Below are 20,266 nucleotides of genomic sequence, written 5' to 3'. Positions count from 1 at the left end.
TGGAGACAGAATATTCAGCCTGACATGGAGTAGCTTCTCTATCCAGGAAAATGCTGTCGCAAAAAGAGTCACGGGCTTAACCCCCTTGTTCCCACCTACCCTGTACAGGGTTTTGATTTTGCTCATTCTCTTTGCCCTGCCCCTGTGGCCCCTCCGGTCTAACCTGGACAACTGGATTTGCTACCCTACATGGTGACCCAGACCCATTTGAATACAGTACATGGAAATTAAAGATAAAACTGTAGACAAGCTCTCTTGGGACAGCAGTTAATATTCTAGAGCTTACACAGCACTTACAGCTAGGAAGCCCAAAGACATCTTCAAACATAAATTATCTGTCTCCATAGTAAAACTGTACTAGTGTAATGTAAACTTGTTTATAAACTAATTTGTTCAGATCAGTTCAAATCCCAAAAGGGGCACTCTTCCTTTAGAGCGCCCCAATTAATTTAACATGAAAAAGTAGGAAAAAACTAATTCTTAGAGTATCACGAGTGTGACTATGCAGAGGTTTGCAGTAGTTTAACTGAAATGCTCACATGCAATTTAAAACCGCTTCCCCCCATAATCAGGCATCCTAATATTCACAGGGGGAAAGCTAGTTAGTGGAAAGTAGGTCTCAGTTTACTCATTGCTGACTCCAAGAGGGAGTACCATAGCTGCTTGCTATAGTACCATAGCATACAATAATGCTGTACAATACACAGATGAATGACTGGATCCTGCAGGCTCTCTAATGAAAAACCTTAGGAAGGAGGCGGTAACCCATAGGCAATTTAACTAAATCAAATCTCTCCCTTTAAAGCCATCTAGTCTTAGGGAGGTATTCTGTAAATTAAGCCAATCCTACTGCTGTTTTCCATATTTATGTACGCATAAACTTTACGTGCTGTGACAAATGGTAAGAGTTTTGAGGTTATCATTGTGAAATAATAATAAAAAAAAAACCAGCTTCAACAATACTCTCCTGAATTTCTTTGAAGCAGGGATATTGAGGTTTACAGCCCCTCTGCACCCATAGGTTTACTCTCTCTCCAACCTGAGTAAGTGTGTGGGGAGTTTACTCCCCCAAATTTCATTGAGAAGGCCTTGCTACACGGTTGAAAAGGTCAGAATTAAAAGAGGACAGTAAATTACTGATCAGTCCCTTACCTGGTCTCCTTCCAGTTGCCGCTATCCTCTTTGCACACAATCATCACACATGGACTGAGGTGGAAAGGGGCCTCTGCAGATCACCTAGTCCAACCCCCTGCTTTCAGCAGGGTCAGCCAGAGCAGGTAGCTCAGGATCCCGATTAGTCAGGTTTTGAATATCTCCACAGACGGAGATGCCACAATCTCTTTGGGCTACCTGTTCTAGTGCTCAATCACACAGAGTAAAAAAGTTTTTTTCCTACATTTAGACAGAACTTCTTGTATTTCAGTTTGTGACCATTGCCTCTTGTCCCGTCACTAAGAACCACTGAGAACAGCCTCGCTCTGTCTTCTTTACACCCTCCCCATGAGGCCTTTATATATGTTGAGAAGATCCACTTGAGCCTCCTCTCCTCCAGGCTGGGCAATCCCACCTCTCTCAGCCTCTCTTCATATGACAGATGTTCCTCTCCCCTAATCATCTTAGTGACCCTTCACTGGGTCTTGCCTCAGTGTATCCATGTCTCTCTTGTACTGGACAGGGACTAAGCTAGACACACCACATGTGGCCTCACCAGTGCAGTGGAGGGGAAGGATCACCTCCCTCGACCTGCTGGTAGTGCTCTTCCTACTGCAGTCCCAGATGCTCCACCAGGACCTCCAGGTCCTTTTCTGCAAAGCTGCTTTCCAGCCAGTTGGCCTCCAGCATGTACTGGTGCATGGGGTTAGTCCTCCCCAGGTGCAGGATGTACTCAACTACAGGAATGCTAAAGATTGACACTGAAAACAGCATGTTGCAGGAAGCTCACCAGAATTAAATTCTGGAAAGTTAGGAAAATACAAAGCTTCTTCACAGTGCCAAAAACATGACTGTTGAGGAAATGTTCTGTATCAATTTTACACATCATCTTATTCAACTTTGGGACACAGACCTAGAATAAGAATTCTTTACAAACCAATTCTAACACCTTCTCCATGTAAAACTAGAGCCTTTAAAGGTAACGGCCAGTGAATGCTAGTTGTTTCTGACTTAGCTCTTAAGCAGTTAAATAAATTTTTATCATTAGGTATATGCTTATATCCAATAGACTTATATGGATTGTACTTACACAGATACCACATTTATCTGTTAGATAGGAAGTGCAGCCCCCTTCAGGAATATAGCAAGTTTTATTTGTTATTGCTCACTTTGGGACTTCCCCAAGTTTCAACAAGCTAAGGATGCTTTCAGTATTTGTTTTGTTTTACACAATAAATACAGTGAGAACTGTATTTATTATTTATTAGACATGCCACTATCATATTGTTTGCCTGAGTTTATAGTTGCCAGAACTAACGAATACAAAGCTAAACAAAACTAAGCAAACAGATTTTATATCAAACAAACAGAACCACTCTTGTATGGTGAACCTTTTCACCAGATCTGCTGGGAGGAAAGGATGGGGATGGCACTGTGTGTGCTGGGATACCAGTGGGATGGTCAAGACTTCCTAAGACCTAGCTGATAGATCAATATCTGCTGATGGTACAGATTTCTGCAGTTCTCAAAGTTCTCCTTGTCTCCTGTAGATTGGAAAGACGACTGCAGAGAATATGTCTATTTAAAGTGCTGTTAAGTCAATTAGGTCCTTGGTTAAAATATTAATCTTTCTGCTCAGCACTGCTGAGTCATACCTACAACGTGTATGGCAGTATGTGATACCATAAAAGCAGTGATAGGGCAGAAAAACTGTTACTTTCTCACTCAGCATCTGCAAAACATATTCAACTCATATATGTCCCTGACCCAGTGGCTGTGTTTCGCATTGGAAAACCTCCTCCCTCATTTTTGTAAACTGATTACCCAGTAGCACGATTGTGTTGTCCCTAGCAAATCTTAGTCTTTCTTCAGTGAATTCCACACCCTATTTCTATTTAAAACCTCCTTGAGCTCCAGTGTGAATTTTCTGCTTGCTACAGCCCAAAGACAGTAAATGCAGAACCGCCCTGACCTGGACTGGATGTCTTTTCCCTTTGAGTTACTTATAAAGCTCCAAGGAACGGACAACTTTCTGGTCTTTACAGATAAATTAATTTAAAAAAAGCCCATAAACTGTGTTCAGGAAACCCAGCAAACCTGGAATACCTGTGCCCAGACACCTGATCATGCTAGCAACAAGCCAGGCAGCATGGCACGGCTGTCAGCCTCTCTGCGTGGCACATTCACAATTAGCATGCCACCTCCAGGGGTACCGAATTCCGTACCCTCTCCTGCAGCAGCCAGTGATCCTTTCTAAACGGGGTTGATTGGTCTTATTAGGAGAGAACATCTGCGTGGTGCAACATATTGACGTGAGGTGAGACCTTTCTTCAGGCAGCAGCAGAATACTTCAATACAATTCAGAGGAAGCTGTATCAGGCGGCAACTGAAGGCATGTATTACAGTGCAATCAAAGAGGATGATCAACAAACTAAGTTAAATAGAAACGTGTGCCCTTTCTCTTTTACTTCCACACCAAAGACAGAAAGACTTACAGGAATCAGAAATATTGCAGTCTCATACCTGTCTAGCCATATTTTGCAAGAGACCTTTTTTTTTTTTCTTCTGAGATGTCTGCTCATTAACCTTCGCTGGAAGGGAAGGAAAACAAAGTGCAATAAAAGCGCAGCAAAACTTAGGCCAGACAGTTGGAAGAAAAAACCCAATCTATTTTCTGAAACAATTCTGAATTTCCCTCAATTCAGAGGACTGGATCTTGGCTTTACAACAGTTTTGTACTGTAAAATGTATTATCCTTCTTGCATTCACAGCACCAGCAGAATCAGTCTGGATGTATCAAACCTTACAAGTGGTAACAAAGCACACCTGTCCTTTACTTCTAGACCAGGTCTGAAAACTCTCCAGGAAAATCTTATTGAGATTGTTAGTTACAGACTCTAGAACTCAGAGTTGCTGTAAAGGTATCACCAAATTTTTCAGCAACATTTAAGGTGACCCTTTTTGCGTGTGTATATATCTACGTGTATATGTATATTACAAATATGTGTATGCACGTGTGTATATGATCTGTTTACGTACAAAAATGGAGCTGCTGTGCAAACTGACTCCTAACATATCAGCCGAATTTATTTTAATACACTCTGGCAGATCTCCCAATTGCTGCATTACAGAAAATTAGTACTATGCACGTACTGATCTATTAGGCTGGTGATGGATTCATAGGCAGAATGTGTACCGTGAGAAACATGGAAAGAAATGTTTGTTCAATTTTCAGCAGGCCTTTGGAGCTCAGAGACCCAGCAAACATAACGCCAACCGATGCCTGTCTTAAACTGAGTTCATCTGAAGTAAAGATGTACAATGTCTGATTTTTACCACCAAGAGAACTGCCACAAAAATCGTATTTTTGTCATTAGAAAATATAAAACATTCTGCAGTTCTGCCTCAGGCTCTTGGAAACTCACATACTTGAAAACCAGTGTTTTGGGTGGGTGAGGAACCTTCTGTGGAACAGCTTTCACTAAGCTGGGATGGGCCCTGACCGTGCTTGAAAAAAGCACATGGATACTGAAAATCCAGGATTAAAACTGCAACTTCATCATACCCATTGCAAGGGCACAGGCCTCTCAAATCAAGGTTGGCAGAAGTGAAATAGCCTGGATTCAGGAGAGACTGAGGAGATCCAGGTTGTAGGGTTCTTCTATACTTCAAACCTCTCTCCAAAGCTCGCAGCCTATTGACGGACACCGTTCCTTCCGCAGGCTTGCCAGGGGCTCTGTCCCCAGGATCCGTCTGGCCGTATTGAACCGTACCACCCCATGTGACACCTCACCCACAGAACAACTTCCCAAAGCAATACGCCTCTCCTACTTCCTTGAGTCCGGCAGAGCTCAGTCATTTAACCAAAGCTTTATCCAACTGGTGGATACCTCTGTCCTCGAAGGAATGTACCTGAAGTCAGACAGCATAAATAATAGCCCTAGAGTCATGACTGGCTTCTGGAGTCTTTTGGTCTCTTCCAGATCCAGCTCAACAGTGCTTTAATTCTTTTTTGAAACGCACCCCAGTTAAACCCTTAATCATAATGTAATCTAAGATCTTCAGACTTTCTCCCCCCACCCCCTGCCTAGGTGTTTAAGTATGACATTAGCTAAAAATATGCTTCTGGTGTGTCCCTTTTGTGATCTAACTAGGAAGGGAATGCAAGAGAAATTGCATTTTTGTAATTATGCTTTAAAAGATTACTTACATACATATTTAAGGTCTAATTTTAGCAACCTGCAGAATTTCTAGGGGAATTCTAATACAGTAAACCAATTGGCATGATCAAGAGATAGCACAATTAAGCCTGTAATAACCCACACCACCTAAATGTACTTAAAGCAAAAATGGGCTATGCATAAAAGTAGAAAACAAACAAACAAATTGCTTAAGCAGCCTGTGGGTTGCACTAAACAAAGCTGCTATTGCCAGAAGTGCACTGACTCTGCCACGTCAGAGGAACTGTGCGTTCCAAAACAGGATCAAAATCTACCTTGCATTGCAGCACAAAGGCAGCCAGCTCTGGGCCCTGGGGAAGCACGCTGCAAAGCAGGAGGCCTCTGCAGAGAAATACCTTCCACTGATCCTAGACAGTTCATTCTATAGAGTAGCCCCAGGTGATTTCTAACTGCTACGGCTGAAAGGCAATATCTCTGATATAAAAAAAGAAAAGAGAGCAACTGAAAAAAGGCTGCTCAAGTTGTTGACACAAATATCCAAAAAATAGAACTATAACAGTAGCAAATTGTTTGGAATGGACATAAAATGCAAGTTCCGGAGCTGAAATCAATGCCTAGATGAGAAAGAGATCATGAGAAGATGTTTCAATTGGGTAGATTCACCTCTGTCTGCCTACTGCATAGTTAGACAGTCCTCCAGAGCATTTGGAAATGTAGTGACTGCTGTCAGGAAACAGTCTGTTCTCACATTTTTATGCCTCCCACTAAAGCTGATCTGTGATCTGAGGAGAAGAGATATATCCTCTACATTGAAAAACATTGCAATAACGTAGCTCACTAGGAGAATGTCTATTTAGAACAATGTTAACTTGATTTGTGCTTTGAGGAAGACAGAAATGTAGGTATTTTGGAGACAGGGTGTGGGATGGGAGGAGGTGGGAGAAGACTTACTGCACACACTCATGCTTTCAGTATAAAGCCTCCTGATGGTGAACTGCATGGAGCAGAACTACAGAAATTTCAGGATCTAGTCTTTCTCTTCACTGGCAAACATTGCTCCTAAAAAAATGGTACCTAAACAAATGCTAGAGAAGAGTCTAGATTCTTCACATCTTTCAGGTAAATGGAACCTTGTCAAATGACAAGCGAATGGTAGAATAGTGCAGCAGTGACAAAAGCTCTGATCCGACAGTCAGGGCGTACTGCTGTGCTCATGCAGGGCCTCAATGACTTTAATAAGTCTCCACAGAAGCAGAGCAGTCCTTTTGTATACTATCAACTACGACACCAGGACCTAATTCAGTATTCAGCTCCACACCCCCATCATGCTGGCAATAATTCAGAGTTGGTGAGACAACTTGTAAAGGAAAAAAAAAAAAAAGCAGTGTTTTAAACCTCTCTAATTTAATGTTAGCTTTTTATGTGTCTAACATCAAAGCATTTTTTTACTTCTATTTAATCAAAATTAATCACTAAGATTACTACAGTAATTTATGTTGGAGATTATTGAAATGAGTGTTTTATTAAAATCTGCTTTTATTAATAAAACACATTCTGGCTAAGGAATCATGTGAGTCTGCTATTAAGAGACTATTAACTGGGAACTGGGAGTTAATCATAACAGTCATGCTGCCAGGTCCTTTGACAGCAACACACACTGGGTTTGTTTCTGCTTTTACTTTTACTAGCACATTCAAGTCAATTAGTTACCCTAACACACGCGCGGTCAGAGTAACTCCTGTAAAATAGGGAAAGGAAACAAAGGTACATACATCTCAGTAGTTTTGAACAAAGAAAGGGGTAATCAGAAAGAGACTCACCAGCCTGATTAGTTGTGATGCTGACAGCAGCAAATTGTCTGGAAAGTGTACTCAAGTCAGATACCCCGTTGACTGCATCAATCTCAAAAGTGTAATTGGTGTGTGCCAGAAGGTCCACTACTGTCACCGTGGTGTTGGTGAGTCCAGTCTGACGGGGTAAGAATCGCACGTTGTCGCTACACGGCTCACACATCTTGATGTTTCCTCCACATTTTTTGCAAATGATGTTGAAAGTGACATCTTTCCGACCTCCAGTGTCAAGAGGCCAGCTCCAGTCCAGGATAACAGACGTCTCGTTGATGTTAGAGATAACATTTCTTGGAGCAGATGGTGGTCCTATAAAAGGAAACAGGAAATCAGAGGGATGAGATTTTCTGTAGTGCTCTAAGATGGGAGTAACAAGGGCACAAAAATACAAAAGTCAAAAACATAAATAACCAAACTCTTCTAGTTATTTCCTGTAGAGTCTCCTGAAATATTTCACTGGACTACAGACCTAGACTATCAAGGACCATGTTTTCTTATAGACAGACAGGACCCTCAGGCTGCAGTTCAGGACTGAGGGCTGAAAATATTGGTAGCAATTTAAAAATCCTAGCTCTCCTTCTCGAGTCTGACAGAGAACAAGAAGGACAACATGAAAATAGAAAGACATAAACCCAGCCCACCAATTTTTGGTAGCCTGTTCAACATGTAAGAAGACATGGGAGGCAGTGGATGGCTGACTGCAATGGGACATGAGAGGAAGCAAGCAAGCTGCTGAGATATAGATGGAGGAGCAAGAGTGACAGCCCCGAGCACAATGATGCTACTCACTGGTGCAAGCCATGGATGGAGGGTCTTTCTCAGAGCGAAAGTAATTCTTTTCACACCTGCAGTTCAGAGACGCATCTTCGTAGGTAGAGCTGTGAGGTGGGCATTTGGCACACTTCACGTTGCCAGCAGAGGCTTTGTAGAACCCAGGTCGACAAGCTGCAAAATAACAGGAGTATCGTTTTAAATTCCATGGACATCTCCTCAATTTTAACATGTGACTTTGTTACTACCCTAGGACCCATTCGTATGTAGATCGCATTTTGCAGATGTTTATGGTCTAAAAATACAGGTTTTTCTCATATGGAGAAAGCTGATGGAAATAAAACCTCTTGGTAGAACAGAGGTCTTCATGCATCAACTTGGATTTGCGTTTAATTTTGCCTGGAAAACAAAACAGTGTATTGCATCACTAAGAAGAAATGTTTTCTGTGTTGCATTTTGAGAACTTCACTTATTTTTCTTCTCTTCTGGTTAATTTACCAAAACATTGGCCCTATCCTGCATAAGAAGCTAACTTCATCCTGTCTCTGCTGCCAAGGTTTGCTTACAAGGGCACACTAATTGTAAACTATGTCTCTTCAGTTCAGCAGGACTAAGCAAGCCAAAACCAGGAAAATAACCTGAACAGTGAAAGATCTAGTCCATTTCTGAAGGACCATGCATCAGGCTCAATGAGCTGCTTCTGATACTATCAGGAACTCGCATGGTCTGTACGAGGAGGATGTTCTTTACATTAACCCAGTCCTCTAGGGATGGTGCTTGAACCCACAAAAGCTGCTTCTGAAAAACTCTGGGTGGTGGTGGTTCATTAACACTGGCACACTCCCTCTGTTTTGACTCCTGTTGCATTTTAGACTGATTCAGGGCCACGTTTGCATCAGAAGAAAACAGCCTTTCAAGTAAGTTACAGAAATGAACAATTTAGCAAATAACTTTTTATGAAAAACCCATGCAGTGAAATAACACTGTTGACTTCTTTCCGCCAAGATGATCTCACCATCTGAAAATAAAAAAAAAAAAAAAGAGACCAAACCCATATAAGAATCAGCAGACTCTACTGTTCAGCTGCTGCTTCCCTCGAAGACATGCATCCTTCTCCAAATGGAATTTACCAAGTAAAAACATTCTGGCTGACACTGGTCACCCACAGGTCTGTACTCATTCCTACAACAACCATACACAAACAGGCAACGTAACAAAAGGGAGCACATCTTAAAACACGTTCACCTTTTGCTACACTTTGGTTCCACAGCAAACACTGCCTAACGCACAAGCACACTAGGAAAACCCCAATACATTCTCATTTCGAATATAACGTAAAAAAAAAAGAGCAATACAAAGAAAAACATTACTTCTTTTTGTGTCTGGAGCCCAGACAGTTAAGCTTAGATAAAATTTCCCAGGACCTGTCACTGAGTTAAATGCCAATTTGAAGCCAAAAGAATGGGCTCACTAGTCTTAGCGTAAGCCTAAACAGGGACATACTTCTCGGTTTTGCTTATGGAGATGAACTGATTCATAAACGTAGTATAAAATCCAAGATACAAGGCTATGTGGTCCTTTGCGTTCATTCATGCACTGCCCAAACAGAAAAGTGTGTGGATGGGCAGCCTGAGGTGGAAAAAAGGTCAGAATAAAAATCCCAGCATCTTTGTAAGTCACAGAGAAGAGAGAAGCTGCAGCATTAAACTGGATGTTCAGCTTCCATGTTATCGTCCATAACCAAAACCTAACTGAATATCTGGGTTAGGCAAATTTGTTAATTAGTTCCTGGTGCCAAACACCTGAGTGAAACGCACTGGCAAGTAGAGGGAGAACAAACCCCTGTACAGTCGTATGTCCTACTCTGAAACATCTTAATAAAGGAAACCCTCCTCACGCTGCATTGAACACAGCGTGAGAAGCACGAAACGTTCCACAAGGAAGCGCTAATCTCAGCCACTCTTCAGCACTTCACAGCCCTTGCAAATCAAGGCGCCCGGCTGCAGCTGCTGCCTCCGACTTCCATGCTAGCAAAGCAGCTGGGACAGACACCTCCCATTCCAAGTTCTCTCCTGCAAGCCCTGAGGAAACAATCCCGAGTTTGAGCCCCTGAGGCGTTGGCCCAACGGGCAATCTGTGAAAGCAGAATTGCTAAAAATGACCTTGTGGCGAAGTTCTCAGAGCCTAACGCCAACCTGCCTGATCTGGTACAGCCTGTCCTCCTTCAGCCGGCATTTCTTGTGTTTCCATCTCCACGGAGGCTGCAAGGGTGTTTGAGGATTTCTGTTTAACTTGAGGAAATAAAGGAAACCTCAGCTGCTCTTAAACACCTCCACTAGGAGAAGATGCAGCAGGAAACAGGCTTTTTTGGTTTTGTTGCTGTTATTGTTGCAGCCTTTTAAGACTCAAATCTCATTCCCTCCCAAATACTGCTCCACGATACATGTGCCGTACCTAGGGTGAGCCTCTTCAGTCTCCCTCTGGCTGACAGAGGAGCCTCAAATGATTTTACTGTCTCTGGGCACAGCATGGCCATTCCTGGCCCTAAGACAACGAGCCAGGCAGAAAAGAACGGATGCCAATCCTGCTCTTACCAGCGCTAGTAACTAAACAAACACATTAAGAACAAAACATCACACTACATCTGTCCAGATATTTACGCAGCACTTTCACCAAAACTTCCCATAGCAGCTCACTGCCAGGTATTAAACTCGAATGGTTTTGCTAAATGTCTACATTCTACTCAGCTGAAGGGAAATTTTTATATTTATGGGCAGGCATACACAAGACCAAGATGTATTTATGAATAGATACAGTGTAATTTTTTATTTTTTTAATAATTTTATATACTAGGTTAATGTAAAGATTGGAAAAAGACTAATAACCTAAAACTGAACCTTTGTCATACTTTTGGTCTTCCTGCAAGACACAATTTCCACTGCTGATTAAGCATAATTTTTTCATAGCATTGTAACACGTGAGCATTCATTTGCAGCACAGAACTACAAGAAAGACTGTTTATTGGGACACTTTCAAAGCACCTACCACCAACATTTTAATACGGCAAAGAATTTGACATAAGTAAACAAGCTTGCGTAAGAACTGGACAGATTTTGTGGGGTGAGGAAGAGAAAGGAAGGACTCAAACTGCTCCATTAATAAATGCCTCTTTCACCCCTCAGGTGGAAACTCATAGACCTCATTTAAGAAAAGGTGGCGGTGGTGGTGTAGGGCCAGAGAAAAAAGGAAGCAGAAAGAGGAGCATGCAGGAAGCACCCTGGCAAAACGAGATCAGGCTTTTTCTTTTCCAGAGGGACAGGGATTTCATCGTTTCGCGCTTCCGCTATCGTGGTACAGAGTGAGCAGTCGGGGCAGAGGGATGAGCTGGTCGGATCCCTGTAACCCTGGTATGCCCTAGTGAGGGCATCCCAATCTCGTTCTTCCCCTCAGGCTGTCTCACGCTTTCTGTCTTTGTCTGTCAGACCAATTTAAGATTATTCACAACTACAGCCCAAAGGAGAAAAAAAAAAAAAAGCAATTATACTTGAAATTGAAGCTTGGAAAGGGGGGTGCCAATAGAAAATGTTGCCAATGTACTTATTATTATTCTTTTCCTAGTCATTTTTTAATTCTGATATATAAGAGAAAAAATGAAGCCTTTACTTCAAAAGGCATTCGTTTTTTTATGTCAGAAAAATTGGATTACATGAACTGATGGAAGAGAGTTTGGCTTTTTGAGGTGAATACCATGGCTTTGGTTTCAGCCAGGTTGAAAATAAAAGGACTAGCACAGGAAGACTTCACAGAATCTGTAATTTCAGCATGGGAACCAGCTGTGAACAGCACTTGCTGCTTCTCAATATTTTGTTCTCTCAGCAAACTAGAAGTAAGGGAAACCTTGAGAGATTCGACATACATGATAGAAACTGTACAGCAAGGCTGTCTGGCTTTGCTTTTTAAGAAGGTCTCCTCAAGTCAGATGCCCAATATCTATTGACCTTGGTAACTCCGATGATAACTCCAACCTGAAATATTATTTTAAAACCGTATGCAGTCTGATTTTAATCTCTTTTATTTAAGTGCGAGCCATGCTGACTTTATTGAAGTCACCTACTGGTAAGAGTTTCAGGACTGCAGTTGTCCTTGTTACTGTATGAAAATGAATTTCCTTAAGCTATAACTGATGAGTCTGTCTCAGAGACAGAGAGCAGGGAAAATTATTTCAGCAAAAGAAAAACAAATGCATGTAGCAATCTATGGTAGTTACTGATTAAAGAAATGTGACTGTCTTCTCAACAGCAAAGCAAATTTTGCCTCTGTTCGAGATGAAAACATGGTCCTAAGGGTTAAATGATTCATTTCAATTTGAATTAATTTACATTAAAATATAAAGCTGTTAGTAAATAGGAGCGTTTCAGTATTCAAACTCTGCAGCCCCCTATACACAGAGCAATATCACCAATTCCCAGCCGTAAATACCAACTAATGACCTGAGCCTGCGCTGCCTGAGCAGATGACTTCCCAAGCCCGGTACTCCAGGCCTGACAGGGCCCATTTCCCTGCACAAGGTAAAAGCAACCCTTTATTTGCAAAATGACCCGCACTCCCCGGTCCTACAGGAACTCTGCTTTTTATGCACTGAATAGAGGTGAGATGCTTCGAGGCAAGGCTCAAGCATCACAACACACTGGAAATGGATATACGCAGCCATGAAACCGGTGTGCAACGGGCAGCATCCACCAAGTGATCGAGTGTTTCCCTCCTTTGTGCAATAAAACAGTCTGGGGGCGAAATGCCACTGTGGCATTAAACAGCAGTATTTAAAAAAGAAGGGAATTCAATCATAAACCTGTACAGCTCACGGATACCTTAACATTTCCCCATCATGTGCGTTAGCAAGATGGATGACAGCAACCCTGGGACAAGCCTCCTTGTCCCTGTCCCCTGCAGAGAGGACAGGGAAGCATCCCCCATGCGTGTGGTCCGTGTTAGAGGGGCTTTGCAAACCACTCCTGCTGTCATCTGTGGAAATGGCATGCTAATGTGCAGCCGTGGAGGTCCTTATGCTGGTCCTGAAGCCACAGGATGACCTTTGCCTGTGCAGGTGTGCTGGGAAGTGAATGCTACCAACTGGCTCACCTCAATGCCCATGTAGAGCCTTCCATCTTTGCAATGTTCTCAAGACCCTTTTAAAAAGCATTTACACGGCTCTTTTTTCTCACCACGCATATTATGGTCATGCTCTGGAGATGCCAACAGCACTATGTTTATCACCAGTAACAGAATTGCACGTTCACCCACCCATACATACACGCACGCGCAAATGCAAAATGACATGTAAGACAGCTGTCAGCTTGTGAAAACGGATGGCATAACAGGCAGCATGGATTAACCTTATAAGACTCTCAAAACCATTTTATTTTCCTCGGGCGAGTCATTTCTTTCCCTTCTTGCTCTTGTTTTTATCTTTGAGAAACAACAAAAAGGTGAAAATTGTTATTAACTTTAAATTAAAATTTCAAAACTGTTCATTTCACACTTCTGTCACAAATTATATCCAGCCATACGTGTTACTCTTGCTATATTAAAAATAACACTATATAGATATGGTACAGTTCTGGCTCAGATACATGAAGCATAGGAAATGAAGGTAGAATCCTGCCCTGAGTCATCCCGTCCTCAGTTTGTATTACATGTCATTCACAACACTGAAAATGTCTCATTTTTTCCTCCCTTGTTCACTATGGCACCTGCTCAGCAGAAAACAATGCTTTATAATGTAGGTTTCCTGCAAAATCCCTCAGAGCAGGGAAACCATCTTCAGCAGCTCTCGTTGTCCATTAGTATATGAAAAGCCACATAATCTATGGCATTACATATGTATACATCCTCTCTCTCTCCTGGGCCTCTAGGTACCTTCTTGCATACCCACCTAGCCCAAACAGGCTTCTAAAAATTACAGTGTATTGTTGATTCCTATTTCCGTTGAACTTAAGGCATGCTTTTTGTCACCAGATCCGAATAAACAGTAAGATACCACTCAAGGGAGTCGGTCTCCAAGCTAAGTACCACTCCTTGCAGTAGAAATAGAGGTACAGGGCTGAATGTCACTGAAACACTTTGACAACTCCCTGCACCTGCTGAGGAGGAGGAAGAGGAGGAGGCGGCAGGGGCAGCCCTAACTCTTGTCAGCAGGTGGAGATCACCACTAAAGGCTACTGCACAGGCAGAGCACGCTTTCTCTTTGCTGGACTGTGGCACTGGCACGTACACTGTCTGTGCTCAGGGGAGGAGGGAAATAAGATTGAGAAAGACTTTCGTGAGGGCTAAAAGCTCTGGCAGGGATGGATCCCATCACTGCCAAGGTAAGAATATCCCCAGGAAGAGGTAAGGACGTTGGCTTTCTCTCATTGCCCATAGGAGTCTATTCTGTTTGCTGGGGAAATAAAAACAATTATTCTTAGTATTCTTCGTATTCTTACATTGTCTTCCCCATAGTCTTCAGCACACTATACAAAATACCTGAAATAATTACAGAACAGGTAGCGCTGGGATCAGCGGCAGAAGCAACCCAGCCATTTTTGCTAAGCACTATAAGCAAATCAATAAAACCTCCTATTGTATTTTCTGTGCGGGAGACATACTTTTCACTCTGAAAATGCAGGCGTAAAAATAAAAGTTGCATTTTAAATGCTAAAGTAAATTCCCACCACTCCTTTCATTATTAGCTGTGCAATAGCTCTGGAAAAATGCAACTGTTTATTACTATAACTTGTCTTTGGGGGGAAAACTACTGCAGAAGAAAACATGCATCATGTGTACTTTTGCATCTCTAGACTGGAAAATACAGTAATCACAGCCAAAGCCGCTGACAGATTTGAAGAACTACTGCAGCTGTCCGCTGCTAGAAGAAATCAACAATTAACAAAAGTGGTGCAGTTTCTGTCCTATGACTAGGCCTCCTCCAACGGTAAGGGGCCAATAATCTGAGGGCTCAGGAAATGATCTCTCTTCTCTCCACCTCTCTGCTACCCCTTCAGCCTTTGTGCAGCAGGCTGGACTGCGCGGTATGCCAGGGGCAAGGATTCAGTGCAATGCGACACTGAAGTGCCTCTAGAAAAACTCTTCGGAATGAGCACTTCTCATTTTTTACACCTGAAAGCTGCTGCTAGCACAAAAACCATATTCAGTAGTATTTAATCTTGCTCATGAGTAAATTTCTGCTTTTTCCTCCCCACTTCATATTTTACAGTGATCTGTGACCTTAACGTATTTTAATCAGATGCTTTTAAAATTGGCTTTACTCCCAGGTCAAGTCATTCAGCAGAAACAATTCCTGTTCTTTGTTTAATAACTGTTACTGGCAGACATATTAATTATATGTACATAAGAGATAGCTTTATCCTGAGGGAATAACACTGCACCTTTCAACCGCAGTCTGTAATAGCTCCACATTATGCCTTCAGGCTTCTGGATCTCTTTTTATGAAGTGCATTACAGCCGTGATTGCTACCAGCAATATTGTTGAAAGTGCGATGTCAAAGACAGTAGGTCTAAAACACAGCATTACAGCAAAGAAATTCTTGTCTGTGGGTACACAAATATCTTGTTTCAAAATGCGTAAGGCATTTCAGCTTCTATGCAGGCAGTTTTGGGGAAATGAAATTTTTCATTAATAGGAAAACATTGAGAACCACAGCCTTGATTCAGAATTAAAGCAAAATAAACGAAGTTCTACCTTAATTCCACCCATACTTAGTGAATCAGTTAAACAAGTATTTAAAGAGGGAATTTAATAAATCCATGTTTATAAGCACTGTCTTTCACTTTCCCTAAACAAGATGTTTTCCTGAAGCAAAGCCTGGATGCACTGAGATACATTAAGCTATCATTTTGTCAAACAAGGAAATTCCATGTTCTGTTTTTTTAAAACTTAATTTAATCCACACAGAGATGAAAAATAACTTCCTAATTCAAGAAGCATTGTAAAAAAAAAAAAAAAAAAAATCTAAATTAAAGAAATACCAGAAAAAACCCACACCAGCATCAACATGAACAGGAAAAAAAAAGGTTGTACAAACACACACACAAGAAGTCTGGAAGTTTTAAATGACCATTTGGCGAGGATGAAAAGTAAAGAGGTATTTTTTCCTTGAACTGAAATTACACTATGGACTCCTCAAAGGCAAACTAGACCCCGACAGATTCAAACAATAAATGTTTTCTAACACCAGGCTGAGTGTGCCACAAAAGGATAACCGCTGTACTGCTCTGGTTTAGTCTTTCCTCAACCTCCCCTTCTCTATGTCAGAGCTTTTAAAGAACCAAAACCACAAACAAGAACAACCCACCAACCCCGGCCCCCCCAAAGCAAACCAAACAGACCTGGTAGACATGGCAGCCCCTGTCCCACAGGACACAAGCTCCTGGGAAGATGTTTCCTTTCCAGCTCAGTGGAAAAATCAAGATAGTGTCTGGGAATCCTCCCGGGCTAGATTCAGCTAGCAAGTGAAAAACAACTTTCATAACTTTGGGATGTTTATATAACTTCCCTGTGCCTGGACCAGGCCAGGTTAACAATATGAAAGTAATATAAATAAAGAAGAACAAATGAATTGTCATGCAGATTACATCTAGCCCTAGCACTTACCCCAGTGCCTATCTTGCATCTAATGGTAGCACCATATGAAAGTGCAAGAGAGAGGCCAATAGGGGGTGATCATTTGCCATCCCTCATTATTTCACCCTCATCCCTACAACCTAGATACTATTTCCGAGACCTGGAAACCCACGGTTCGCTATACCTACCAATTTATTTTTTAACAAAAATTACGATAATCCTCCATTGTACTGTCCTTCATGTAGAATATCCAATTTTTTTTTTGCTAATTATTGGTCTCAATGAATTTATCTGACATTCCTCTCCAGTCTAGGTAGTCAACATGAAGTGAAAAAATACATCCTTCCTTCAGTTTACCTTCAGATTTGGTAGCCTTTTAGCCAAATCAATGTATCCTTGGTTTTTATTATGAGACAGCAAGAACAGCTGCTCCTGATGTATCCTCTCTAAGCCATTCCTTACCTTACACAGATCTATCATGAACTTATCTTGTCTGTGATGAACAATCACAAACTTTTCAATCAGTTTTTATAGGAATATCTTCTGTGCCTTTGATTATACTCATCTCTAGTTCTGCGGTGTCATTTATCAGGTGGAAAATGCTCTTATTCTTTTTGTAATGCTTCTGATGAAACCGATTGATTTATATATTGGACTACATTTTATCTCTTACCCTCTGTTTCTAACACATTTGGGGCTTTGCTTTGTTTTTTATTTCCAGCAATCAATTGACCAGGCTTACCTCTCCCAGTTGTTTGTGTCAATGCACATATCCTAAACCAAAACAGTTAATTCAGACGTACAAAAAGTCTACATTTTCTCTCTGGAAGGGTGGGAAGATGATTTTGCATTTACTGAGGCTGAATGTTCTTCTGCAACTTTCCACCCTTGTTAACGCATACAGGAGAGAGTGTTCCTGTCCCCATTTTGCAGGTGAAAAAATTAAGTCAGAACAGGCTCCAAACCCCATGTTCTTTCTTCCAGTGACACCTCCTAATCAAAACGCTGCCTGGTGGGTTGTATGATGTTAGAAAGAGCTCAGCCCAGCTCCCCAGTGACATAGGTCCACTACTGCAATTAGCATGAATTAGTACTTTTGTTAGTAGTCTCAGCAGAGCTGTCAAATTAATTGGAAAAGAAATTTAACAAATGCCTTTCCCCTTAGAGATATTCTTTTGGGTCAGGGTTGAGGCATATTGATTGAGCAGTGTGGGGGAAGCTTATGTTCCTTATGCCCTCGCTGAACCTGTTTTGTTGATAAAAAAGAGAGGACTTCGGTTTCTGGAGCTGTTAATCCCGTACCTGTCACAAGGAGCCCACTGACATGAAAAAGACAATCAATTTTATAACACTGAAATATTCCACCTGCTGGTAAAAAAAAAAAAAAAAAGGCTCAATTAATGGCCAGTGGCTAGAATATCTATACATTCATTCTTCATGAACTCTCACTTTCTCATACCTCAAACTTAGTTCTTTCAGTTTACCTCTAATTTGCAGAGGTATCCAAAAGATACAGTGCACTGTTTCCCCAATTTTAAGATATTTCTGAATTCAACCATTGGAGGCTAGACATGGCTAGATGCATACAAGCCTTAAGGTTTAGGCAGCAAGCACAGGAGATGCTATACTGTCCTCCCTTACCGAAAGAAAATAAAAAGTTGGCATTTTTAAGCACTTCGATTAACAGGAGATGAAAAGGTAAAATCGTGTGGCTATGCCTCATTCGATGAGCGCTACTGAATCCCTTACTGTTAGTTTCACTGCCAACCATTGACATATTGCTGCTTGAATTCACTGAGAGGTGGTGCTGGGAAAGGGAAGCTCTTAAGAAGAGAAATGGTGCTACAATGGCAGGTGTTTAAACCCGTATGAAAAAATTCCTATGGTTTAAGCCACTGTTATTACTTGCTGACCTAAGTCTGGGATGTAATTTAGCGTATCAGAACACGGTCGTAATTTGTAACAGCGTTCAAGAAACAGCCGTTGCTTTGCTAGTGATGCTGTTAATGCCACTTAATCGGTGCATCTACATAAGTGTTTTATTTCAGATCTGGAGAGCACTTTTAAAGCAAAATCCCCGTTCTCCCCTCTTGCCATGATCTGCTTCACAAAGTAAAGCATCTCCAGAGCACACAAATAGGTACACTGGATGATGCACTCCCTGCTACAGGGAGTCTACCGGACCTGACTAGAGATATTCTGGAGTAAAACGCGCTGAAATGGTTATGGTATTGGCACAGGGTCCTTCATACCAACTGCTTAACACCACTGATCTGCTCCTACTTGGCCACACTACTTGCTAATGTAGACTTAACTCATGATTACTAGCCTTCAAATATGCAGCGCAGTCAACATTGCTAAAATTGTTAGATATTTACATAAGAACAAAGATTCAAAAAGCCCTGGTAATGGGAAAAAAGGATGATTTTATTATTGGAAAGCCATTAAACATATAACTGCAAATAAACAGATACTATTGTCTGTATTTTACCATGTTTAATAGGATGTGGAATAGGCACAAAGAGAGGTTTCAGTGATTACTAAAGAAAGACTTTAACCAGAAGATCAAAACATTATGGCTTCATCATCCTCATAACAACCTCCCTTCTTCATGTGCCTTTTTCACTGACTGTATTTTCATCCTTCCAGTGGAAAGCCTGAAAATTAAACAGTTACGGCCTCTGGGGAGATCTGTGCACCAACAATCATCTTCTCACAGCTGAAAGGAAAAGCCCAAGGCTTTTGCAAAACTATCTAACCACTCAAGTGCAGTATTTATACATTGTATGCTTTAGCTTTTATCTGGACTTCCTTGGTATTTTGCCTTTTTAAAAGAGAACTCTTAATTACTTAACATGCAGTTTCTATGCATGTATTAGAGTGTCTAGATTTGCAGGGTAAACAATTATCCGCTGAACAAAAACCCAATTAAATGTAAATTAAAAAAAACCCCACAGTTCAGCATTTTTATTCACTATCCTGATACCTGTGTGAATTCAAGGGGGGTAGAATCTCAGCTGTTTAGAAAACAAAGAATCTGATGTATTGCATTTTACAGGGTATTTGCTACAGAATTAAATCTCTCCTTGTAGTGGGGAAGCTTTACAAACAGCAACAGCAACAAGAACTCAATGTTCTTCCACAGCATTCACTTTGCAACACAGAAAATTCATCAGAAGGGAGAGGAAACTAAGTTTCCAGTATTGCATTCTGTATATATTCTCTCTAATAAATGATACTGCATGCTAGTATAAAATACCACATGTTCAATTAACAGTTTTCAATTCCACTGAAGCTCAACACTAGCAGCAAGTTAACACCACTGCATTTTATGGGGAAAAGAACTCAAAAACAGCATTAAAATATTTTGTGACTCTGCATTGTTTTATACAAAAGCTTTTGCCATATAGACATCATACCATTTTCTGATTGAAGGAAGAATATTGTAAACGCAAAGGATTTAACTACACCATTGTTTTTATTTTCATTTTTCCACTTTTTGCTTTAATGATTCAAAAGCAGAAACCAAGGAGGCTGAAAGGACATACAAACCCCTCAAAAGTTGAAAGCATTTAGGCAAATCCACCACGAGATCTGAAATTCTGCATCTATCAGTACCAATTGATGGAGAAGAAGGGTTGTGGTGCATTTTTCTCCTACTAGGAATGTTCCCACCTACTCCCACTGGAATCCTT

General features: G+C 41.3%; 1 protein-coding gene across 2 annotated transcripts in view; it reads right to left on the bottom strand.

The window, feature by feature from the left end:
• Positions 1–20,266, bottom strand: part of EPHA3 (EPH receptor A3) — a 235,162-nt gene that overhangs the window by 72,786 nt on the left and 142,110 nt on the right. For both annotated transcript variants that reach the window (XM_076350835.1, XM_076350842.1), the window contains exons 4-5: positions 7,970–8,125; positions 7,154–7,489 (exon numbers count right to left, since the gene is read on the bottom strand). In XM_076350835.1, the coding sequence (XP_076206950.1) occupies positions 7,154–7,489; positions 7,970–8,125 (492 nt within the window). The remainder of the gene's footprint in view (positions 1–7,153; positions 7,490–7,969; positions 8,126–20,266) is intronic.

The sequence above is a fragment of the Aptenodytes patagonicus genome, chromosome 1 (genome assembly GCF_965638725.1).
Source record: "Aptenodytes patagonicus chromosome 1, bAptPat1.pri.cur, whole genome shotgun sequence".
Classification (NCBI taxonomy): Eukaryota; Metazoa; Chordata; class Aves; order Sphenisciformes; family Spheniscidae; genus Aptenodytes; species Aptenodytes patagonicus.
This window is presented reverse-complemented; position numbering and strand designations above follow the sequence as displayed.